Here is a 24,509-nt window from a genome sequence, read left to right as displayed (position 1 = left end):
CAGAAGAAGTTCAAACCAAGCTGTTGCACCGCAAACGATTTCCCGATCGGAGGCAGACTGACAGTGTCATCGTCAACGTTGAACGTAGTGCCACGTTTGCGGGACAACGAGCCTGTCCGGGGCCCGGGACGGCGGTGCAGCCTCAGCTAGCGTGCAGGCGGTGATATGCGAGTCAGCGGCGTGGCGTTATACTAAAGAACCACCAGTACCAAACACAGAACTATGTGTATTCTATGGATCTGTCACAGAAGTCGTATTAGAGGAGAAAAAGTACCTACCTGATTCATAACAGAGTCATTTGATAAACAAGGATACCTAATGATACATCGTATTATCGAAAAAGCAAAAAAGCAATTTATCGGCCAAGATTATGAATGGAAACTGAAAAGTGTTTGTTATTAATTTGTTAGTTGTGAAATGTAAGTCCTTATGTTATGTAGTTGTTCAAGATTAATAAACTCAGTAACTATACGTTTTTGTTTATTATTTTTTCCATGTGATGTAATTATTTACATGAAGCAATAGGCGTAGCTAAGGGTGGTATTCCATCTGTCCAATTTTTTGTCATTTTGTCTCACTCTGCCATTAAGCAAAATGTGAGACAAAATACACATCGGACAGGTCGAATACCACCCTTACATGTGGCCAAAATGATCTTAGAGTCAGTCCAAGAATAGTCTGCAGCGGATTTGATAGCCCACGCAGTACAAGTGTCATTTATACGTCATATTTAGGACTGACTCTACACGCTTGGCGAGAGCCTCTCGCCGAGAGTCTCGGGCGAGAAGCTGTCGACACCATGTACACACTCGTTGAATCATTCACACCGCGGAGGCCGCCACGATGGACATAGAAACTGTTGGCCTCTGTGCTGCTAGCTACTTAGGCCTATATCATAAAAATTATTTATGTTTCAATTTTTTTGGGCTCCATACGACTGGCTCTATTTGGCAAAATTTTAAAAACTGCAATTCAGTCTCGTTGGACCATATTTTAAACGGCTCATCACCAAAACGTCTTTACAGAAACACACCGGGTAATTATTGATAATAATATTTAATTAACATACGTAATTTGCATTTGTGATGTCTAGCCCCAATTTGTTCGTAGGTTTTGGTCGGGCAGTTACACAAATTTCTGTTTTAACAATGAGTGTGTTCATGCCCTGCCCCGCTGCCCTCGCGAGAGCAGCGAGACCCTTTGACTCGGCCGGAAAAAGCCGACCACATGACAATCGGAGAACGGCAAGACGAGACAAGACGAGAGCAGTCTGTACACACTCGCTCTCGGCCTGTCTTGGGATGTCTCGCCGAGAGTGTACAGCCGGCATAAGCGTGAACGAGTTTACAAAAGTTATGCAAAAGAGTTTGTTTAAAGTAAAGGGCAACGAGACGGTAAAGATAGAGTCGGACCAAAAAAAGTCTGCAGCGGATTTAATAGCCCCCGCAGTGCAAGTGTCATTTATACGTCATAATTTCATAGAAGTTTGACGTGTAAAATAACACTTGCACTGCGTGGGCTATCAAATCCGCTGCAGACAATTCTTGGTCTGACTCTAGCGACAATAGGATCAGTGTGTCCCTTTCTATTATTGCCAGTTCAAAGAAATAATAAAAACGATACCTATCTATCTAGTTTAGTTTTTAATTTCAATTTGTATTTTCTATTTTAAGGCTTTAGTTTTGTAGGTTGTTTTAATTTTAGGATACATTTTATTGTTATTACCGTAGTTTGATATGAATTATGTTTTGGTTTAAATAAAAAGTATTCATAATAAAGACAGCATACGTAAAAACAGTTTGTTTAAAGTCAGACCAAGAATAGTCTGCAGCGGATTTAATAGCCCCCGCAGTGCAAGTGTTATTTTAAACGTCAAACTTCTATGAACTTATGACGTATAAATGACACTTGCACTGCGTGGGCTATCAAATCCGCTGCAGACTTTTTTTGGTCCAACTCTACAACTGTTTTCTGCCGGGGTACGTCGCTACGTCGCCTTTCAAAATATCATAAATATTGTAATAAACCTCCACAGGGACCTAAACCATGCAATAGATTGTTTAATCTATTCTCTCTTACAACATTTGACAATGTACGTCAAGTTGCTAATTTATCAAAATAAAGCAAACTTTACAAATAATAATATTAATTTAGTAAACTAATCAATTATGCACGTGAAATATGAAACATATGGTTTAACGAAACAACAGTAAATGAAAACCGAGCTTTATTGTCAAATCAGAGTTACGAATGTGGGTTGTGGGTGCACCAAATGTGATTCTGGTTGTGATCGCAGTTGTACAGCCAGATGAATTAGCAGTGAAATTCTTCGTTATTTTTGAGAAGGCCCTCCACCCAGTATTGCACATGTTGATGTCGTGTCGGAGCGAAGTCAAACGGAGAACAGGTTGTACCATCGTTCGTAGTCGTTGTCGTGAAAAAGAATCATCCTTACAAAATTTTAAAAGTGCAAGTTATCTCGTGAAGTGATTATCCATTTAGATTGGCATAATTATCATCATTTATCAGTGATTTTATTGCAAAATTTTTGTTGGAACTGCTTAATAAACAGTTCAAGTTACTTTATAGCGTTTTACTCATTTCGTCCTTTTGTCCGTTAGGCCTATTTGATAAGAAAACTGTTAAGTAATGTTGATTTCCACATTAAGTACTGAACATTAATTGAAAATTGCATACTTTTAAAAAGCAATATTAATACATTTTACAGGATTTTCAATATTATTGAAAACGATCGTAAATGTCAATGTCAAGTATTCCGACTGGACACATAACGTCTGCAGTACATTGCTGGCTCGATTAATTTTGTTAGAAAATAACAGAAAATTATTTTTTCATTTTAATTAATTGAAACTATTTGGACTTAATTCCTCATTACTTAAAGGGCGTATATTTTAATTTTTTGCTCTTATTACAAGCCACACCCTGTATATTTTGTCAAATTTATACAGTTAAATGTGATACCTGTCTGCTTTTATTGGCATAATCGCGCGTCCAAAAAAATACGTGTCAAGATAATTTTGAATACCTCGCCCGCTTAGCAACTTCTGCTGCTGACTGTACAGTCAGATTCACTAGTACCGGATAAGACTATTAAGACTAAGTACGCGTAACACTTACCTACCATTTTCTAATAGCTTTTCAAAAATATATGTGTTAAATTTGACAGATACTCGTACGTACCAAAATTAATTAATTAGGTAATGCAAACTGTAGGATAAATATATATATATATATATATTAAATTTGTAAGTTTTATTAAATTTGTAACGATGGCAGATACTTTTAGTGTATATTTTGAAATACTTACTCACATACTTACCTACATGCCTGTGATTGAGCTGATCTGATGATGGCGACCGGAGGTGGCCACAGGAACTCTGTGATAAAACAACGAAACCTTATTGTATTTTTAGAATTGTGAGGTTATGAGGATTAGTTGCCTGTGGGAAGAAAAGTACAGTCAGCGATAAAAGCTTGTCCCAAAAATGAAATTTTGCCAAAAACTTATTAATATATCTTTAGATGATGTTGATGATTATGAATTGGTTCTACATAATTAGCATAGGTATAGGCAATGTATCAGGATACTACTAACGCCTGATTATTATTGTACATTAAAGTATTTAAAACGCGACACATTGCTGACATAACAAAACAATGTATAAAGACAAACAAAAAAACTTTCAATAAAATATTATACTTTAAAAAAAAAAGAATATGTACGTGTGTATCCTTGCAAAGTGCCAATTTCATTTCTATACCAAGACAGGCCCGATTCGGATTTTGAAATAGACATCTATTAGATATCTTTTAGACATCACCAAGATACGATAACCAATTAAGATCTAACCTGTCAAATTTGACATTTGCGCGATTCTGGAGATACTCTTGAACTATTTCCACAGGATATGACTTAGAGATCCAATTCACATCTAATAGAATATCTTACTCTGTCTAACGTAGAAGTGACATTGGTTGCTCGAATTGCGCTGCAAAAGAGAACTAGTTGATATCTAAACTTTAACTTTCGGTGAGAATGCCATTTGGCATTAAGTCCGCCATTTATACATTGTTGTATATAAGTATTTTGTGCAATAAAGTTTAAATAAATAAATATCTTGAAGTTCGAATACGGCAGAGATACGCCGATATGTGGCACCCTCAAAAGGGTCTGTCAGTATGTTTGCCCATGCCCAATGCTCGGAGCGTTTACCTCCTATTAGGGTAAGGTGGCCGAACGTTTCAGGAATGTTTTCCTTCAAAAAGGAACGTTTAGGAATAATCAGCTTTTCCCTTTCGTTTAGCCTGTTATTGTAGGCAATTGGGTCAAGAGTGTCTGCGAATGCTCTTATGTTTGGAGGGTAAACACGGATTCCGGCCCGGTTTGGCTTCATGGTGAGATGTTGAGACCAATGTTGTTTTAACTTTGAAATATGTTACTTAAACAATAATACAATTAAAAATACACTACATAATCTAAACATAAAACTAATTAAAAACTAAACTTAAATATAAGCAAAATAATATAGACAAAGAAAAAGAATTATTTGTAGGTTTTTACTTTTTAGGTACTTTTAGTTAATTAGTTTAATTCTGTTACTTAATAAAATTAACTTTGTGGGGGCAAAAACCTTGCATTATGCCTTGATATATTTAATCTGCATTTAGACTGCGGATTTTCATAAAAAGTTATCCATTAAACTGCATAATTTGCCAAGAACCGATATAACAGCTCTTCGTATCAACGATTCAACGATATTAACGATTGAAAACTTCATTAGTTTCTAATGGTACCTATAGTTAATTTGCGCATCATTTATTTACATACATACAATATATATACAGTGGTACAACTAAACGAAATTAATAACTAGCTTAAATCAAAAATAGTTAATTAGTTATACCATGTATGAAATTATATTATCGCTATTATTTTGTTGTTTTTGGTCGCTTTTCAACGTCTATCCGTAGCTTAACCCTCTTTCTCGCTGCTTTGAGCTTCAAAGTGAGGTGACTAACAAATAATCTAATAGCATCTAGTCTATATATATATCTAGTTAGGTACACTAAGTAGCCGGCTATTTTTGAATGAATGAAGTGAACCAGAAATATCCAATGTATTCTAAATATACAATTTTGTTAAACCTTGATAAAAGAAAAATATTATTATTACAAAGTCCCGTCAAATTAGTTGATTATCATTTTCTAACTAGCACTCATTGTGTGATGTTCGATCCGAGACTAGGTATTATTCGTACAACTTTCCAAAACAGAAAACAAAATTATTCAAAATTATTTAGGTAAGGTAAGGTGCGGTAAGACTGTCACCAGGGGTAAAACTATCACTTGTATGGGATCCTCATACCGTTTGTCTTACCCTGGGCAAAATAAACTACGTTAGTCTTAGCCCACCTCACCTTATACCTGAAAATTTAAAAAGCCCGAATATTACAAGATGCTAAACGGCAGTCGCTGGATATCTCGTTATTCTTCGTAGCGACATAAATTATTCCCCCTAACAATGTCAGCCATTTGATGAAGAATTCATTCGTAGCGCGCGTCTTTATCGTTACACTTTCCTTTTCATAACCTTTTAGAATTACCGACGTTTTAAATATTTTATTACGAGTATAATACTGACTGTATATACTTGACTAGACTAAGTCGACTAGGCAACTCAATGGGTAATTCTATTGGGTAATCCCCCAATACTATAATATAATACTATAATATTGGGTAATGGGGTTGGGTTCTATTGGGGGTTTGGGTATCTTATGATACGAGAGATAACTAACTTATTTTTGGGCTTGTGCGCGCAATTCTAAAACAAAAGCTTCCGGTGCTAAGATATATTTATTGAAACTAAACTGAAGTGCCATTTAATAATTTTACCTATCTACAAATTTGAATAATTTAAGAAAACTAATGAATGATAACGCAGACAACGTAAGCGAACAACAAGCGATGCGGCGTGGGGTGAATCAATCCTATGATAGGTAAAGTGTCCTACGTGGGCGATCTCGTTGCGAACGCCTTGATAAAACCTAGTAAAACATTATAAATAAAAAAGACATTGTTTTTTTCTTACCTACAAACCAAAATTCAAGATATTAGCGCAACGTCAGTAACGCAATCATCAAAATAAAAGAAGATATTAATCTGAAATTTGCAGAAACCAACAATTAAGCAACGTTGCATCTTTTGTGCCGCCCCTCTTTCATCCCTGTGTTATCCGTTCTTAGCACCATTAGTGCCATTCTTCAAGAAGGCGATTTATTTAAGTAGGGCCAAAACACGTTGCCGCTTATAACCCTCGTTATTTTTAAAAACAACACAAAAGGGTTGCCTGTCTGGAAAGTGCGATGCCTGAAAATAAGCGCGAAGAATAATAAAACCGGTCAAGTGCGAGTCGGACTCGCGTTTCTAGGGTACCGTACATAAGTCCGACTCGCGCTTGACTGCACATTTCTAATAGGTTTTCCTGGCATCTATAGGTAAATGACTATTTTGTGTAATTTTTTTTCAAAATTTTAGACCCAGTAGTTTCGGAGATGGGCGAGGAATGGTCATTTTTTAAACTTCGAACCTATGTATTTTAAAATTATAAAAAAAACATGTCCATCTTTGGGTCACTAATTACATATGTGTACCAAATTTTAACAGACGTGAAAGACGGACAGACAAACAGACGCACGAGTGATCCTATAAGGGTTCCGTTTTTTCCTTTAGAGGTACGGAACCCTAAAAAGGAAAATAAATTCGTTAGGGCCCCAAATAACTCTATTTTTTGCATAAGTATAGCATCATTAAACTAACCAACGACATTATAATCAAGAGTGCCGTATAATTTGGCCGTCTCTAAAAATAAGCATGATGTTTACGCTACAAAATATACGTCCTATTTCAGATTGTGTCGTGCGACCAAGCAACAAACGTCAGTCGCGCTATGCCACGCATCAAGAGATCACCGCCTGCATAACTTGACGTTACGTTTCGGAACGTTCCATTCGAAATTCGAACGCATTTGAATGAAAAAGGCGCGAAAGTAGAATGTGTCATAGATTTATTTTTCTTTTTTGACGGCCAGTAATGCTTTGTTTTTAATTTGTGTTTCGGTTGACATCGTTTGTTTTAATGCCAGAAAATGATATTGACCAAGGGATTTGATGTTTTTGTTGCCATTTTCGTAATTGTTTTATCAAGAGGTGAGTTTTTTTTCTTTACTTATATTTTATTTTATGAGAAACAATATATTATACCTATACGTTTAACCAACAACGAGTAACAAGTACAAGTAAATATTTAAAACGAAACTTATACAGTGTGTCAGTAATTTATACGATACATACAAACTAAATATAAAATAAAATTTAAATTAAATTGAGTTTTAATTAAGAGATTACTATAAGAAAATGTACATATTTACTGTAGTCACAAAGTTGCATTATATTATTTACGATCGTTGCTTTGAAAACAATGTTTCAATAAATAGGCTTACTTATATGTTTATTTAACACAAAGGGCATCACACATGGCGAAGATACTATACTTGGTCAAGCAGAACTTGTCAGCAGAAAAAGGCGGCAAATTTGAAAAATGTATGCGCGAAGGAATATGGTTTCATAGAAAATTTGAATTTCGTGCCTTTTTTTACTGACAAGATTTGCTTGACTTATACAGGGCGTCCCAAAATTATGGGACATCAAGGGAAAGTACCTTAATTATCGTAGTTAGGAGATTTTACTGAAAGAAGACATTATTTTAATAAAAAAAAAATTAAACTACATTCATAGATTTTTAAATAATTACATGGTTGAACCGGGAATCGAACCCGCTACACGAGAAAAAAAATACCCTGTAGCTTTATCATACCGATCGAAAGGCTTCATCATAAGAATTATTTTTTGCTAAATAGCATAGGTAGTGTCAGAAATAAAAGGAAGACCATGAATTTTAACATTCTCAAAATAAGGCCCATTGCATTCTGTTGAATACAAAGTCGCACTCTTTTGATTATTACGCTAAATTTCACATCAAATGTTAAAATTCAAGGTGTTCCTTTTATTTCTGACACTATGTTATTTAGCGTTATCCTATCTACGATATTAAAGGTACTTTCCCTTGATGTCCCATAGTCTTGGGACACCCTGTATACGTAATATTTTATGTTCAGATGCCTGACGCCCTTAAGACAATAAACACGCACCCTGCTGCGTTCCGAATTTACTGTCACTTCTCTCAATCAAATTGCGGTTTTCTTTGATCAAGAATACCATAGTTAATTGTCTTAACGATGTTGCTGACGCTGTTGAGTGAAAGATTCATGTACAGTAGCTAACATTATGCCGCCGAATGGAGATATTTACTACTAGAGTCTGTGCGAAAAGGAGTCGTAGAATGTATTGGCCCATGCCTCTTCTTTTTCCCCACAAACTACCTATATGGTGATATAGGTAGTTTGTGGTGTACATATAGGCTACCTATCGTCTGAATATAAAATGTTGCTTTGAAAGCAAGTGGTTATTATAATGTTGTAAAATATTGCACTCAAAGATTATGATTTTCATACACACAAACGTACCGGAAAATCCACTAGGTAAGTAAATAAATTGATGTCAAATTTTAAATTCAACGTGAAAAATGTCTAACAAAAATCATGCAAACTATTAAAAAAGACGATAAATAAAAAACAACTTTTCAACGCAAAGTATTGAACAGATTGAGTGTAAACTGAGTGAAGAGAAATAGAATGCAAATTTAGTTGACAAATTGACATTTATCCATGCGGCAGACGAATCGAATTGCATAGGTACAGTCGACGTCAAAAATATGTTTACACTTTTTGCCTTATTAGCTGAGTTATTACAAAGGAGTTAGATGCAAAAGTGTAATAGTACATTTCGATGCTAGTGCGGAAGGTATGTCATTACTTCACGAGTAGCGAGATATCTTGCCACGAGCCGCAGGCGAGTGGCAAGACTCGGGACGAGTGAAGAATGACATTTCCGCACGTGTATCGAACGACGTTTTTTAATACAGTTGCGAAAAAATAAGAAAAACATTGTTAATCGTACACTAAACAAAAGTGGTAACAGTGACAGCTCGGTTAGACGTCGTCTTTAAGTATATTATATCTATGGGCGTTTGGCAGCTATTCCGTTCCATTCAGTCAACTTATTAAGAACGGAATTTTCAATATTGAATATTAAAAAATGAACGTGTTATAATGATGAAGAGGTAAGTAATTAAATATGAAATATGTAATATTTTTCGTATTCTTACATTAACGGTAGGTTTTTATGCTGATTACGACGTTTAAAGGAAACTAATATTAACACTCATCAATAAGTAGTCGTGAATTGGAACAAGTATAAATTTAAAAAAATTGGAAAAGTAAAAAGCACTAGTTCGAGATAACCAATTTTCCGCACGCTAAACAGCTACGTAAAGTAGCACTTTTTGAGCAACTGTATTAAAAACATATTTTTGACGTCGGCTGTACGTGCAGTAACTTTGACAGTCAATATTTACTAAGCCTTCTGACAAGTTAGGGTAAACTATTGATTAAATATTGTACAAACTTTACCGCCCTAAGGCGGGATTAAGGACTATACCTGCCTATGTCAAACTTTTTTAAGGGCCATATGTACTGTAAAACGTTGTACAACACACGTGCGAAAAGGTAATTCCCAACGAGTGGCGATAAATTTAAACACGACCGAAGGGAATGATTTAAATCGACACAAGAATTTCGTACTTTTCGCACTTGTATCGTAATGTACTATTTTGCTTTTAAACAATGTAGTTAGGTATATTCTTGGAGTTTTTTTTTTCCTTAGGTATACTTTTTGGATGGTCGTTGTATTCTGTTTGTGTGTCAAAGACTGTGTTAGAATTGTAAATGATGTTTCTTAAGTTTTAGAAGAAAAGTAAAATTACCTCTATTACTTGTGAGAACTTCACAACCTTGTTCTTAATAACGAGTCAATCACGTGTCTATTTACTTACTATACTTAGTAGGTAATCGAGTAATTATTGTGATGGGAATATTTTTACACTTTCTAAGGTCAAAGTGCTGTGAATATTCTGATTTTGAAATAATAAAGAAACAAGCTTTTTACAATAACATATTATGTACATACCATTCCTACCAATAAAGACATATATACATATACATACCTACCTAAAACTTTTTATCTTATTTAACAACTTAGTGACTGCTCACAGATTATACCAATACTTATTCTAAATTTCATTTTAATATGCCTTACAATTTTCGAGCTTATGGCTGTTTTATACGGACAGACAGTCAGACACAATGGTGAAACGACAAAAACGCATTTGACTACAGTACCCTAAAAATCACAGTGACGTGTTTTAAGTTTTTAAAATATTTACTAACTGAATCACAGATGTCTGACACATGTGTTCAATTCGAAGAAGAATGACGTCTTTTCTTTGAATTAGATTTTCCTAAAAACTTTAGCAATTCTAAATAAATGTTCCAAATATTTATTTTAGTATTACTCATACTATGAGTAGAATTCTTTGCAGATGTTTGAAAACTTATACATAATAAAGAATTCTTAGTAATTGTACCTACATCAAACGTTCAAAGACATAAAGGGATACAAATTCAAAGAATACATTAAGTGGTAGAACGTTTCTTAGTAACGATTACAAAGGCAGATCTTCATAACAATAGCGTTTGAATTGTATAATATTAGATGTGGATGAAAATGTATGATATACGCAAAGTATTTCAGATTCAATAGTGTTGTTGACCTCATATTAAACCTCAAATAAAGGAGTAAAATAATATCTCACTAAGATACGCTTAACCCTTTGAAAGTCAAGTGGGAATGCCTCGTAGCGTCAAGAACGTTTATTGTACTACAAGAACAAGTACATATAAGGGTTATAACAAGTGTTGTGGCGTAAACTGTCAAATTAGCATTCGTTAAGGTAAAAGTCCTAGTGCTCGACATGCTAATGCCCAATAAATGACACCCTGCTGTCACTGCTATTGACAAGGACTTAAGTTTAAAGATGACATGTACTGGGACAGTGACGGACACACGGACGTCTACCTTACTTCAAATTATGATTTAAGTGCTTGGCTTGTCCAGTGTACTTTTACCAATTATTACCTACTTAGCGTGTACGGACATTATTAGATATAAAAAAAATTGCGGACAAAAGTTTAAATCGTGGTAGATACCATTCATATTGAAATCCTATAATAATATTTTCTATCCGGATGGGTCTACTATTTTTGTGGTGTTATTCTCTCTCGTTGTCCGAGTGACAAAAGTGGCACACTGCACAGTTCGTAAGAAATGTTGTATTTTGTTCTACTAACAGAACTAGTAAGTACCCATTATGGAAATGGCATACAACTACCGCAAAAATGCCTGTATGGTACATTTAAATACCACAAAATTGGTTTTCCTCTGGACAACTGTAACCATGGCATCGAGTGGACCAAAAAAGTTCAGCCAACTAATAACCTATTCATTTCATGTTCGGACTTATTAAATAAGTATCAGAATGCGTAACAAAATACTAGACGCGTATCACCCAGTATTTGAAGCGGGCACCGGCCAGTTAAGCTTGTTAACCAACACTTGAAACCCAAAACAGCTTATGTGCCTTACATTTCTCTACACACTTATCACTTTTAATATTCGCGTACCAGCATTCCGAATTATGTGCGCTATTTGTGTCAAACGATCATATTGTAGCACAAACTAATGACAAAATCATCGAAACGTTTTACGCTACGGCTGAAATACACTTGATTTGATCATGTTTGAGCAATTATCGGATAATTATTAATACATTCGGTCATTTCACTAAATTTCAATTTTGCCTAGAGCCTCCCAATAGTTATGAATAACGAATAAAGCTTATAAAAGGTTTTTTCTATTTATAAATTCGCGGACCATGTTTAGGTGCATAGCCCGCGGACCACCGATTAAGAACCACAATTTTAGTGAAAGGGCAACGCAATATTAAATATACAATGCCAGAAGTTTTATACCAGTGTCTGTAATTTGTTTTAATCCTTGAATACATGTGTAACTTTAGTATGCAGACATCTCTTAAAATCTAATATGTACCTATTTAAACTAGTTTAATAGGCACATATTTCTATCGTATTTTTTAACAGGCAGCATATATTTCCAATAGTTGCCACCTTCAATGTTGATTCCTAATAATGGAGGCGACAAGCGAGCTGTCAACTATTAAAATTAGGAAGTCAAATACTAGTACGTTTACCTTACGTTTGAAAACGAGTCCAACGCATAAACTTGGTTTGTAAAGTAACTATGCACTGCATCGTTAAACTGAAATAGCACGGTAATTTTAGAACCAGCACTTGGTATGCTGGCAATAAAATATGTGCGAAAAGTTAGGTTAGGTCGTTGTTTTTGAAATTGAGTTGTATGATGAGATCAAATCAAAGAATATAGTCCAGTCATTTTTCAATTTCAAACATTTTTCAAGTCAAAACAATTTTTCTTCTAGGATCGATATTTTGGAAATTAAATTTGAAAAAAGCGACAAATTCAAAATATTTTCATCGTCTCGTTTAGTCCTCTTCATTTCTTGCGTAAAGTTGAAAATAAGCGAGATGATGAAAATATTTTGAATTTGTCGCTTTTTCAATTTTAATTTCCAAAATATCGATCCTAGAAGAAAAATTGTGAGGACCACACTTGTAGAGAAACAAATTTCCTACAATTTTTGTCCTCACGGTTTTCCTGTCAAATCAAAAATGGCAGATTTATTCAAGAAAAACCGTTTTTCGAATATACACAGGAGCCTGATTCAGTCTACTTTTTGAATTTACACTCCCAGTGACCCCCCCGAGGGACCTACTTAAAAAAAATCCAAGAACTGATTATTCAAAATCTATAACGACTGAACACTGGCCAAGTGGCCATATTACGAGTCACACACACCTGCCGCCAAAAATCCGCTTACATACAGTCGAAGGTACGCTTTCATTTTAAAACGACTTGATAGATTACATAAAACGAAGCAGAAATTAAATTTCACCACACCATCCCGAAGCAAACGTCAATTGTATTGTAAGATATCCAACAAAAACAAACTAAATCAAATCAAAATGAATGTTATTAAATATTTATCATTCAAAATCATCATTTAAAAGTCAATTCAAACAGCAAACATAAGAAAGCTGCTCCAAATTTGTATTTGATTACTTTGCCTCACATGTGAATAAAATGCAACATTGATATCGGTTTTTGAACAATCAAGAGAGCCTTAATCAGTTAGTGTGGTGAAAATTAAATACATGGGCTAAAATCCTAACCCTTCCGTAGTTGGGTAAAAATAAAACTGAAATTACAGAGACCAAAGACCTCATAATCTTCAAGATAATAATAACACCGTTTACCAAATTTATTCAATTGGTTGATAAGGTCACTAAACTTATGTAGGTTGATAGGACCGCATTCTGTACCTACACGAAACATTTGTATTGTGTGTGTTTGGTCATTTTCATGCAAACTCTTCCATTGTTTCTATCAAACTATTAATTTGAATTTATGTGCTATGAAAATATTCAAGTATAAGTAGTTGGAATTATTTAAGCAGTCCTAGTACCTAAGGAGCTAGTCTTACAATTCGGGCATCTTAAAAAAACCGGGCAAGTGCGAGTCGGACTCGCGCACGAAGGGTTCCGTACCACAATGCAAAAAAAAAAACAAAAAAAGCAACAAAAAACGGTCACCCATCCAAGTACTGACCACTCCCGACGTTGCTTAACTTTGGTCAAAAATCACGTTTGTTGTATGGGAGCCCCATTTAAATCTTTATTTTATTCTGTTTTTAGTATTTGTTGTTATAGCGGCAACAGAAATACATAATCTGTGAAAATTTCAACTGTCTAGCTATCACGGTTTGTGAGATACAGCCTGGTGACAGACGGACGGACGGACGGACGGACAGCGAAGTCTTAGTAATAGGGTCCCGTTTTACCCTTTGGGTACGGAACCCTAAAAATTACTAATAACTAGTTATATAATAGTTATTTGTTTTACAAGGGGGCAAAGTTTTTGTTTAACCGCTCGTGATAATATTGATACCCGATCAAGCGAATGATTCCAAAATTGAACCACGAGCGTAGCGAGTGGTTCTAAAAATGGAATCTTGAGCGTTGCGAGGGTTTCAAAGCACGAGCGGTTAAACAAAATTTGCTCGCGAGTGAAACACAAAATGTTTCACCACACCAACCCGAAGCAACTATTAAATGTAAAATATCATACAAATTCAAATCCAAATTAATGTTATTAAATATTTATCATCCAAAATCATCATTTAAAAGTCAATTCTACCAGCAAACATAAGAAAACAACTCAAAATTTGCAATTGATTACTTTGCCTCACATGTGAATAAAATGCAACATTGCTATTAGTTTTTGAAGTGCAAAGTAAGGCTTTCCGAGCTGGTGTGGTGAAAAATATGTTGACGCGAATGCTGAAGACACTCCCTCAGAAACAGGAGTGCTTTGTAATTGTTTTACTAGGTATATAATATTTATTTTCAACTTATAATGAATAGTTCAAATATTTATTCATCATCACTACACCCTAACAAACAAATTCCCCCGCCGCGTTTGTCTATTTGTTCGCGATAAACTCAAAAACTACTGAACGGATTTCCATGCGGTTACCTATACAACAAAAACACTCAATGTATAGGTAACCGCATGGTTACCTATACATTGAGTGTTTTTTTAGAAAGGTTTAGTGTGTATAATGTGGTATAGTTTTGTGTAATAGTGATCAATAAAATGAGCCATCGTAAAATGTAGCTAATAAGATAATTTTCCGCTCAGACTAACATCAAAATTAGCAAATGAATACCGTATATTATCATAAGTTTACTGCTAAATCATAACAAAATATGAAAACCACATCCGCGCAAATTTACGCAGCATCTCAAAATTACGCGGTATAAAGTTCCTCTTCCCTGTTATTTTGGTAATCAATGACCTTAATGCCTTTGAAAGCTCGGGTTCACGCCCCAATTAGTGGGTTAGCTTAATTAACTGTTCCACGTCACTGGGAGCTATTTAAGACACGTTGGCACAGTACAGTTACAGTGTCAGTATACTTTATAACCATGGAACTGGATTAGATAAAAATAATTTAAACACAACTTACATTATCTAGTTTATATATTTTTTTAACGATGTGGTAATGCGGTTACGCATACCCCCTGTAACCTGGGAGGCGTCGGGGGTTATGTGGGACTCCCATCTCCCATTCCTTTCTCTTAGTGAGAAAAGAGGGAGACGTCCTACCCACTAAACCCACATCGGCTTTACCCGCACTGCCGTATGGGAGACGTCATGGGATCGCGAACATTCTGCCATGACGCCCCAGACATCTAGTTTATACCTAACTTACAAATTGAAATAGATGTCGCACACGAAAGAAAAACTCGACCGACTTCGACGACCGGTCTGGCCTAGTGGGTAGTGACCCTGCCTGTGAAGCCGATGGTCCTGGGTTCGAATCCCAGTGAGGGCATTTATTTGTGTGATGACACAGATATTTGTTCCTGAGTCATGGTTGTTTTCTATGTAGGTATAAGTATTTATATACAGGGTGGAAAGGCACGACGATCCTTCCCGGAAGTATTAGGTCGTTTAAGTGATACAGAGCAGATTGGTAATGGTAAGAATCGTTAATTGAGTAAAAAATAAAAATACCAAATTTTCTACTTTTTAACTGTGGTGATAACCCTATAGCATGTGCACATGACGGCTAGATGAAGGATCTCCGTCGGGAAAGCTCGGGACTTTACGCTTTTTTCCGATCGTTGACAGAATCGCAATGATGTAAATGACGCATAAATGACAAATAAATCAAATGAATGCAAAATATTACAAACAATTTTATTACTTTCTTAGATAATTACTTTTTGCCAATATTTAACACTTATCTTCTCTTCACATACGGTGTTCAAATGTACCTCCGTGTCTTATAATTTACGCCGCAGCCCGCACCCGAGCCCGCGTACATTGCCCATGCTATAATGTATGCTCTTCATCATTTTTCCTCCGCAGATTGTCAAAAGCAGCAATTAGCCTTTAATGTCTCATTTCATCCGCAGTTTCGCATTCCGTTTGGTACACCACATCTTTTACACACCTCCACAAATTTAAAAAACCACAAGCATCTAACAACGGCATTTATATTTGAAGAATATGATAAATATGACATTAGATAAGTAAAGTTCAATGACAATTTAATTTCAAACATCAGACGTCTTGGTCTTGTCTATCTATTTCCTACCACGCAAGAAGGTTTGTTAGTTAGGTATTTAAGAAGTATTTATTCTTGATTTATTCTTAGTATTTCATTTTTGCAAGTTCATTTAATTAGTGCATCAAACACAACATACTTGTAATTTTTTATTATTTTAGATATTTTCCAATAATTCGAAAATAATTTTGTGAAACCTGTTAAGAAACTAAAACCTTTTTATCAGTCAAGGAAACCAGAGATATTTATAAGACGATTGCGTACTTTTGAGTGGTTGTCAATGTCACAATTTGAACTGTCTTTGTAAACAATGTTGTGGTTAGTATTATTAATATTAAGGAATAACATAACTACTTCATTCAAGTATTGAAGAAGTGGAACCACTAAGAAAGCGAAAATCCTGCAATGATTCTTACCGTGTTGTAAGCAGAACTAAGAATCGTTACAGGGCAACAAATTAGCATAATTTCCTGTCGTATACTGATTGTTTACAAGTAAGTTCATTGACCCTGTCACCTGTTAGGGTTAGAACAAAGTAGTTTTTTGCATGGATGTTTAAAAGGCCATAATTTAGAAACGGTTGCCCATATTAACATAGTTTCTATGGAGATAATATAGAGCTTAGGCTAAACAATCCCCCTTTTGCGGAAAGGATCGTCGTGCCTTTCCACCCTGTATATCTGAGTACCCACAACACAAGCCTTGCTGAGCTTACTGTATGGGACTTAGCTTAGTCAATCTACGTAAGAATATCCTATAATATTTATTTATTTATTAACTGAGCAAGGTCTCCAGGGCTCGGGGCTAAAATCGAACCATGCCCCGTAGACAACATGCCAATCGCTAAACTCCGTAGCGAATGAAACGCAACTGTCACTGTCACACTAACATGGAAGATTGATAAAGAGACACAATACGATTCGATGGCGAAGCGCAAGCTATTGTCACCTTGACTAGGCCGCCAGAACTTTTTCACATTTCGAGGTTGATGCTAGCACTTGACGCCGCATTGTATTGTCACCTGTTTTTATTCAAGACTCAAAGATAGACTCCTCTATACAAATTTACTCTGACGTTATTGCGGTGGCGCGATTCAGAAAATGTTGACGCTGGTTCTTTGGCGTTGGTATTTCAAACATAGTCAATTTATAAACATTATAATTAAAATAAGTTTACAATTAAAACACAAATATACTTATACCTAAGGTATATGTTTGTTCATAAGCTTGAATAGATAACGCAATTTGTCACTAAGTTCCAACTTTGCCCATGTACTTTAAGTACTTACTATGTATTTTGTGTTGTATAGGTAAGTACTCGATACTACTCGTATAGTTAAAATAGTAAACAACTATGTACGTTAAAATTATTCTATTAATTAAAATTAACATGCAAATGAATGCTTGTACGTAGTTCGTTTTATCTCTTTCTTGATTCCTGCGATTCAGATTTTTATCGCTTTTACTTATGTATGCACAACTACATAGGCCTATTCGAAATTTAACAAGCTTAACTTGATTTTGATATTACCCGCAGTGCATCTGCTTAAGGCCAGAGCACACCGGTTGCTTGCGCTAAAATGTTGGATCCGGGCACGCAAACGTCACGTAAGCGGTGTGCCGTTTCTAATAAGGATCTGTATATTACAAGTGCACGTCTACGCACAAGCATCCAGTATGCATAGGCCTTTATTGGAGCGCACGAGACGCACATCGAGTAATCTATCTAATACCTTTAAACGAGCAATTCTCGTTTATTTATATATTTCGGGGATCTAACGATTTGGATGAAATTTGCTATATGGGAGTTTTCGGGGGCGAAAAATCGATCTAGTTAGGTAATTATCTCTGAGAAAACGCACATATTTGAGGTTCTATATGTTTTTCGAGCAAAGCTCGGTCTCCCAGATATTGGCTAATAAATAATAGGTAAATATCAAACTCTTTGAGATTTGTAAAAGTCAAATGGGCCCTCTACTTACTTCTTATTTCAAACTCATTATACGAACGGCTATAAAGACTGTATTAAGTAAGCACTTAGTACGAAAACAACATGCAAAGTGCAGTGTTAATAGTTTTGAGGCCGTGTTAATGGTCGCTTCGAATCAAATGCTTAATTTTATCTCATCTGTGAGCAACAGGTTTGAAATTTTGTATAGGATTTTGAGTTTCCTAAACGTTCCGCTTGGCGCGCTATTCAAAATTCCATACAAAAATTGTAAGACATAGACGAACGCTCGTGACGCTATCGAATGAAATTGACACTACTTCTGTCAGACTATCAAAAGTTACTCGTATTTTCGTAATTTTAATTTAGCGTATAGCATAGCATAGCGTATAGCGTATAGCGTATAGCGTATAGCATATAGAGCATAATACTAACAATAGTTTATAAGTCATAGTCGTAAGTACTAACAAAAATGATCTCAGTTGGTCCTTAAATAAATGATAATTAAATTAAAATTAATTAAATTAATTTTAATACGTCGATTACTGTATGTTTGTAGATAGCATCAAAAACATATGTAAATTCGTATAAGATGAATAAAGTCTAAGGTAAAAAACGTGCCTCGGAAATCAAGAAATAGTCATTCTCGGATAGATGTAGGGTTGCCAGATGGTCGGGATTTGGCGGGATTCTCCCGATTTTTAGCATGTGTTCCCGATTCCCGACAAAGTGTAAACTGTCCCGAAAAACAGTTTCACGTTATAATACAATAATTTCAAGTTCCGAACTGTCGTCGAACGAGCGAGCTGACATAGTGCCAATAATGTAAAATATCGTTGTTTTTAATACAATTACTATAATTTGAATGTAAAACTACATTCCCGACTTAAGGCCCAAAATCCCGAAAAACTGATATTGTTTCCCGATAATAGCGCCTTTCGATCTGGCAACCCTAGATAGATGCCGCACATACCTTTGGCCTATGCTCGGCTAGATGGCGTGACGACACCGTTTCATATTTCACAATTTTAACACATAGATATCAGTGAATGCACATGGATCAAAATGATATAAAAATAATAAAATCATTTATCCATATATATCCATTTTCTTGATAAATAAATACGTTTTCATTTTGACTTTTAGTCGTGTGTCGATAGATAGCAGTAAATTTACTGTGACTACAAAATTTACTATGACATGACCCCTCTATACTATCAAATACTATCTATCCTTTTTGATAGCATCAAACAAAACCCAGCTTACAATTATTATGACAACATACACATAATACTTGATATTGTTTGACATTGCATTTAATCAACTCCAATCTACATAAAGCGAGAATAACCGACACGTAACGTTACGCTCTGCAACGTAGACTTGCAATGAAAAATATCTGTACATGTTTGTCCCGTATTACAATGGGATAAGGTACAGAGATGTATATATAGTTTATATATTTGTACCCGACAATGTGTGGCCTTAATTAACAGCTTTGTGTACCAAAATTAACAACAGCATTGCATAATATAAGCCACCGGGTCTCTTAGTGAGATTCTGAACGCTAGATTATACCAGAGACTAGGTAAGACTTAATTGTCAATTTTGCATTAAAGTATGTACGAGCCCCGATGCAAATTATTTCGTCATGTTCCACGCAACAATTTTGTTTATTTTAATAAATTTTACACATGAACATAAAATGACCCAGTAATGGGAACCATAATAGTAATATTTAATGTAGTTTATTTTGATCATATAATAAAATTGCATAACACTTTTATTGCTGAAAAATCGTACTTTTCAAAAACGTTGTCCAAATCATATTGTCCTCTCCTACAGCACTGCTCCATGCAGGAGCTCGAAACAAAATTGTCAGTACATTGGCAGAGCCCTGTTGCTTTCCCTAGTAATAGCCCTTTTCACATATGTTGTAATCCTACACAACAATAAAAAAATAAAAAATCGTTATTTTTTTTCTTTCAGTACAAACGGTATTTCTTGTATTTGGATTTAGTTATTGCAGAGTATTACCATATAAAATTAAATTACATTAGTATAAGCATTAAATATCGGTAATTTTTAAACTAAAACATTATTTTTGAACAAACGCGAGAACCTCAAAAAATGGTCTCACTAGACGAAAACATATGCATCGGGGCTCGTATAACTTGGCGATAAATACTTCAAACCTACGATGCTATTATGCCGCAAAACCCCGGATATCTGTAAAATATAATCGAAATAGGGCTTAGATGGAATAGATGGAAGATGAGACATGGTCTCAATCAAATCAAGGGCGTTAGTCAATATTTATGTCAATCGCCTTTAATAACGTAACAATAAGTAGCTGATGACTGATAATCACGATTTGATCCTCTGGCGGCCGCATCATGAATTGTCCTCCTGTCTTTTGGCACGGCCAAGTAGCGCACGCTAGCGCCATCTACTATATAACAATAACGATAAATAACATTAAATCGGCAGTCTGTATTATAAAAATGTCTGATAATACCCTGTCTTAAGCGGATATTAGCGGTTAGGACTCGACACCGGTTTATCTTAGTTTCGCAAGTTATGAATAATTCGGCGCCTTACCAGCTTGCGGATTAGCGACACTGTTTGATGGTAAGCTTTATTGTTTAATGAAATGTCAACGATATAACTTACTAAGTACTGTAAGTGCTAGTTACAGACTGTCTGTTAACGTCCGTTAAAGTTTGCTTGTGTGAATGTTTGATGACATGACAGCTGCCATTGCCATGTTTAACGTTTATCACGTCGTTGATTGTGCGTGGCGGTATAATGGTAACATTCCATTTCTAACTGCAGCTGCACTACTGGTACTGAAAGCGTCGCTGTTATTGTCAATTTCCATAGTAAAATGAACAGTAATGCAGCTGTCGTTGGAAATGGACTGTCACCTTAAGGGCATTTTTATTTTAACTTGTCAAAGCGCGACTTAAGTCCTGTAAAGTCCTGTCTAAACGTCACATTCCTGACAAACTCTATGGGATTTGACATTGACCGTCAGTTTTGTGACGATTGCTAACCGGCTGGTAATTGTACACAGTTAAGTGAAAATGCCCGTAAGAGGGGGCTAGTGTCTGTGCGGAAAGGGGTCGTAGAATGTATGTATTGGGGCCAATTCCGTTCACAGGGGGCCGATTTTTGAAATTCGACCACTCGATTTCGAGTATTTCGTTCATTAATATCTCCACTACTAGGCATTTCAATTTTACCAATAGAATTGAAATCGAGTGGTCGATACCACTACATTCCAAATTTCGATCGCTCGTATTTCAAAAATTAGCATTTCGCTGTTTTCCACCGATTTTCGAGTGACGAAATCGAGCGAACGAAATTCAAAAATCGGCCTCCTGGCCCAATACATTCCACGACACTTCTCTTTCCGTACGGACTCTAACAAAGAAGTTTTCTATATATATATATATAAAGTTACATGTAAGTATACCTTTTTAATCAAAGTCAAATGCCGTTCAAAAGTTCACACGTAAACTGGACTAGATTCGGACCAGGCTAACACTGCAATGTCATTATTAATGTCACTATTTTTTTCATGAAAATATGACGTTTCAGTAACGAGACTCTCTTACTTTGTCCAGTTTAAGGTTTAAGTTGGTGCAAAAAATACTGAGGTGTTTTACTTTTTTATCATTTACTTGTTATATTTATTTAGAGTTCAACTTATTGTGATTATTACTGTTTTCATGTAAAATTAAATATGTGTCATCATTCCTATTGTTGCTTTTATCAGGCGTGACTCACTCCGTAATTCCGTCGCTTTGCTACAGGTAGTTAAAAGTGCATCCGTTCGACCCCAATTTTGGGGTTTGCCATAAGCCGCGCGTGGCGCTGTCGCCACCTAGCGGCCATATCTGTGCTGATCGTAACAGACGCGTTTTGTTAGAGAGTGAGTCTTCTGCACCTAGTACTATTATTTATTCTGTGCTTTTATATACTGGCATTTATGTATTTTAATAACTATGGGAAAATAGTTTCAGTCTAAACTACAACTCTTAGATACCTACCGACACATAAATTAACTTTATTTTCTCACTGTCATTATATCTCTTTGCAGTGCAATAATCTAAGAAACAAAACAATAGCATGACTGGTAAAGAAGAAACAAAGGGCTGATTCAGAAACGCACCATACGATACCAATTTCACATCCATAGTGTGTCACCATCGCACAATAGTAATAACGCGCTGCGAGTGCGAGATTAATAATGGCGATATTACATCATCATATTGAATGATTCTGAATTCAGCCTGAGACCTAATAGGTCGTAATTGGTCGAGTGAGCCGCGCACGCGAGCCGGCCGCCGTAACGACAATATTTATGTCACTCCAATAAGGCGTCTGCGCATGCCATAGATTATACAAGTAGACACTTGTAGAAGATATCTTACAACCGTATTCGAACAATGAGATACGTCAAGTACTAGATATTGAAACGATATGGATTGGATATGTCAGTGTCAACGTTTTCTTTGAAGAAACGTCAATTTTGACATTGTTTGACACTAACATATCTAATCCATATCGTTTCTAGATCTTTGAATTGACGCATCTTAAAGTTAGAATCGGGCCGCTAGACCATAGAAACAAATATGTTTTATGTTCTATCACAGCAATTAAGGGTGTTTTAGACTTCTCTGTCTCTGGGGTCCCATTTTTGGATAGGTCGATGTAATAAGAGTTAGGGCACTTTGCAGGGGGCAAGGAGAGGCAGGATAGATGAAAAATATGGGCGCGATTCGGATTTTGAAATAGACATCTATAAGATATCTTTTAGACATCACGAAGATACGATAACTGAACGATACAAGATCTAACCTGTCAAATTTGACATTTGCTCGATTCTGGAGATACTCTTGAATGATTTCCACAGGATATGACTTAGATATCCAATTGACATCTAATAGATATCGTACTCTATCTAACGTAAAAGTGACATTGGTTGCCCGAATTGCGCTGCAAAAGAGAACTAGTTGATATCTAAACTATAACGTATCTAGAATGGATGTAGTACGTGTCGTCTCTTGTGAATATCTTGAAGTTCGAATACGGCAGTATGTCTCTTAATTGGTTAAAAATAATTAAAACTCAAACCAACTCAAACTAAAACTCAAGTTACAGTACGAGTATTCTAAAAAACGGATTCTAAAATGCATATAAATTACAATTCGAAATAGGTATTTCAGTCATAACTATAAAAGACTCAAATTTCTACCGGTGGCTCAAATCAAACCTAAAGCTCTAAAGTCAAACCTAGCCAGGTTTACATAAACACGAGTTACATCTTAAAAATTAGGGCTCCAAAGATTCGGGTTTTAAGTAGTTTTAACCAACATTAAAACACAAGTAATAATTTCTATTGTCCATATTGCCCTGATTTGAAACAAATAGTATGGGTCAAATAATCTGACCGTGAACGAATTAGACAGATCATGCGGGACTGCAAGTTGAGAGATCTAAATTATTTATTATGAGAAAGTATTGACGAAGATTGAACGGGTTGTAATACATGACGAAGCATTTAAACTTCGTGTCGTACTCTAAACTATTATTACTAATAGCACTTGACTGTTCATCTGAGACCTTATAATGTTGCAATAAGGGTCTCAAATAGTCAGTAAATTGTGTCAATGATAGTACAGTCAAGGAATTTAAATTCCGACCCATTTCGTACTTTGTCACAGTGACAACCGTATGAGGTCTCTAGCGGCTTTCATATTGATTGTCTCTGTGACAAAGTACGAAATGGGTCGGAATTTAAATTCCTTGACTGTACGTAGGTAGGAATGAAGTACATATTATACAAACTTATTAAATTATACCACTTCGCTCGATTGAAAATCGATTCAAATAAAAAAAACTAATCAGCCTTCGTTTTTCACATTCAAAAACAGCGCAATGTTACCAAAATACTTACTCGAATCTAAATAGGTACTACTTCTCCAACGTATCTATTCTCAAACTGAAAACATTGTTGTTTATTCCCGTCTATTCCAACCTCCGGGAAAGTAATACTGGCCGGGGATGTTTTCCATGTGCTAATTCCTCCGCTGGGGAGAAATAACATTAAATCCTGGACCGGGTTCCCGATGCTTTCCTGTTAACGAACCGGTAATTTAAGGGGATTGCATTTCCGATCGATTTTGTCTAACAATAAAGTGAAATACTCGTAAAAAAAGTAACTGCCG

General features: G+C 35.6%; 1 protein-coding gene and 1 long non-coding RNA gene across 3 annotated transcripts in view; one reads left to right on the top strand and one right to left on the bottom strand.

Moving 5' to 3' along the window:
- LOC134671438 (uncharacterized) overlaps positions 1-24,509 on the bottom strand; it is a 186,566-nt gene that overhangs the window by 114,256 nt on the left and 47,801 nt on the right. The gene's annotated exons all lie outside the window — the stretch shown is intronic.
- Positions 6,939-24,509, top strand: part of LOC134671406 (fasciclin-2-like) — a 48,604-nt gene continuing 31,033 nt past the window's right edge. For both annotated transcript variants that reach the window (XR_010099218.1, XM_063529260.1), the window contains exon 1: positions 6,939-7,226. Coding sequence is in view for 1 of the 2 variants with exons in the window: in XM_063529260.1 (XP_063385330.1) it covers positions 7,166-7,226 (61 nt within the window). In the remaining variant the exon portion in view is untranslated. The remainder of the gene's footprint in view (positions 7,227-24,509) is intronic.

Source organism: Cydia fagiglandana, chromosome 15, assembly GCF_963556715.1.
Source record: "Cydia fagiglandana chromosome 15, ilCydFagi1.1, whole genome shotgun sequence".
In the NCBI taxonomy this organism is placed as follows: domain Eukaryota; kingdom Metazoa; phylum Arthropoda; class Insecta; order Lepidoptera; family Tortricidae; genus Cydia; species Cydia fagiglandana.
This window is presented reverse-complemented; position numbering and strand designations above follow the sequence as displayed.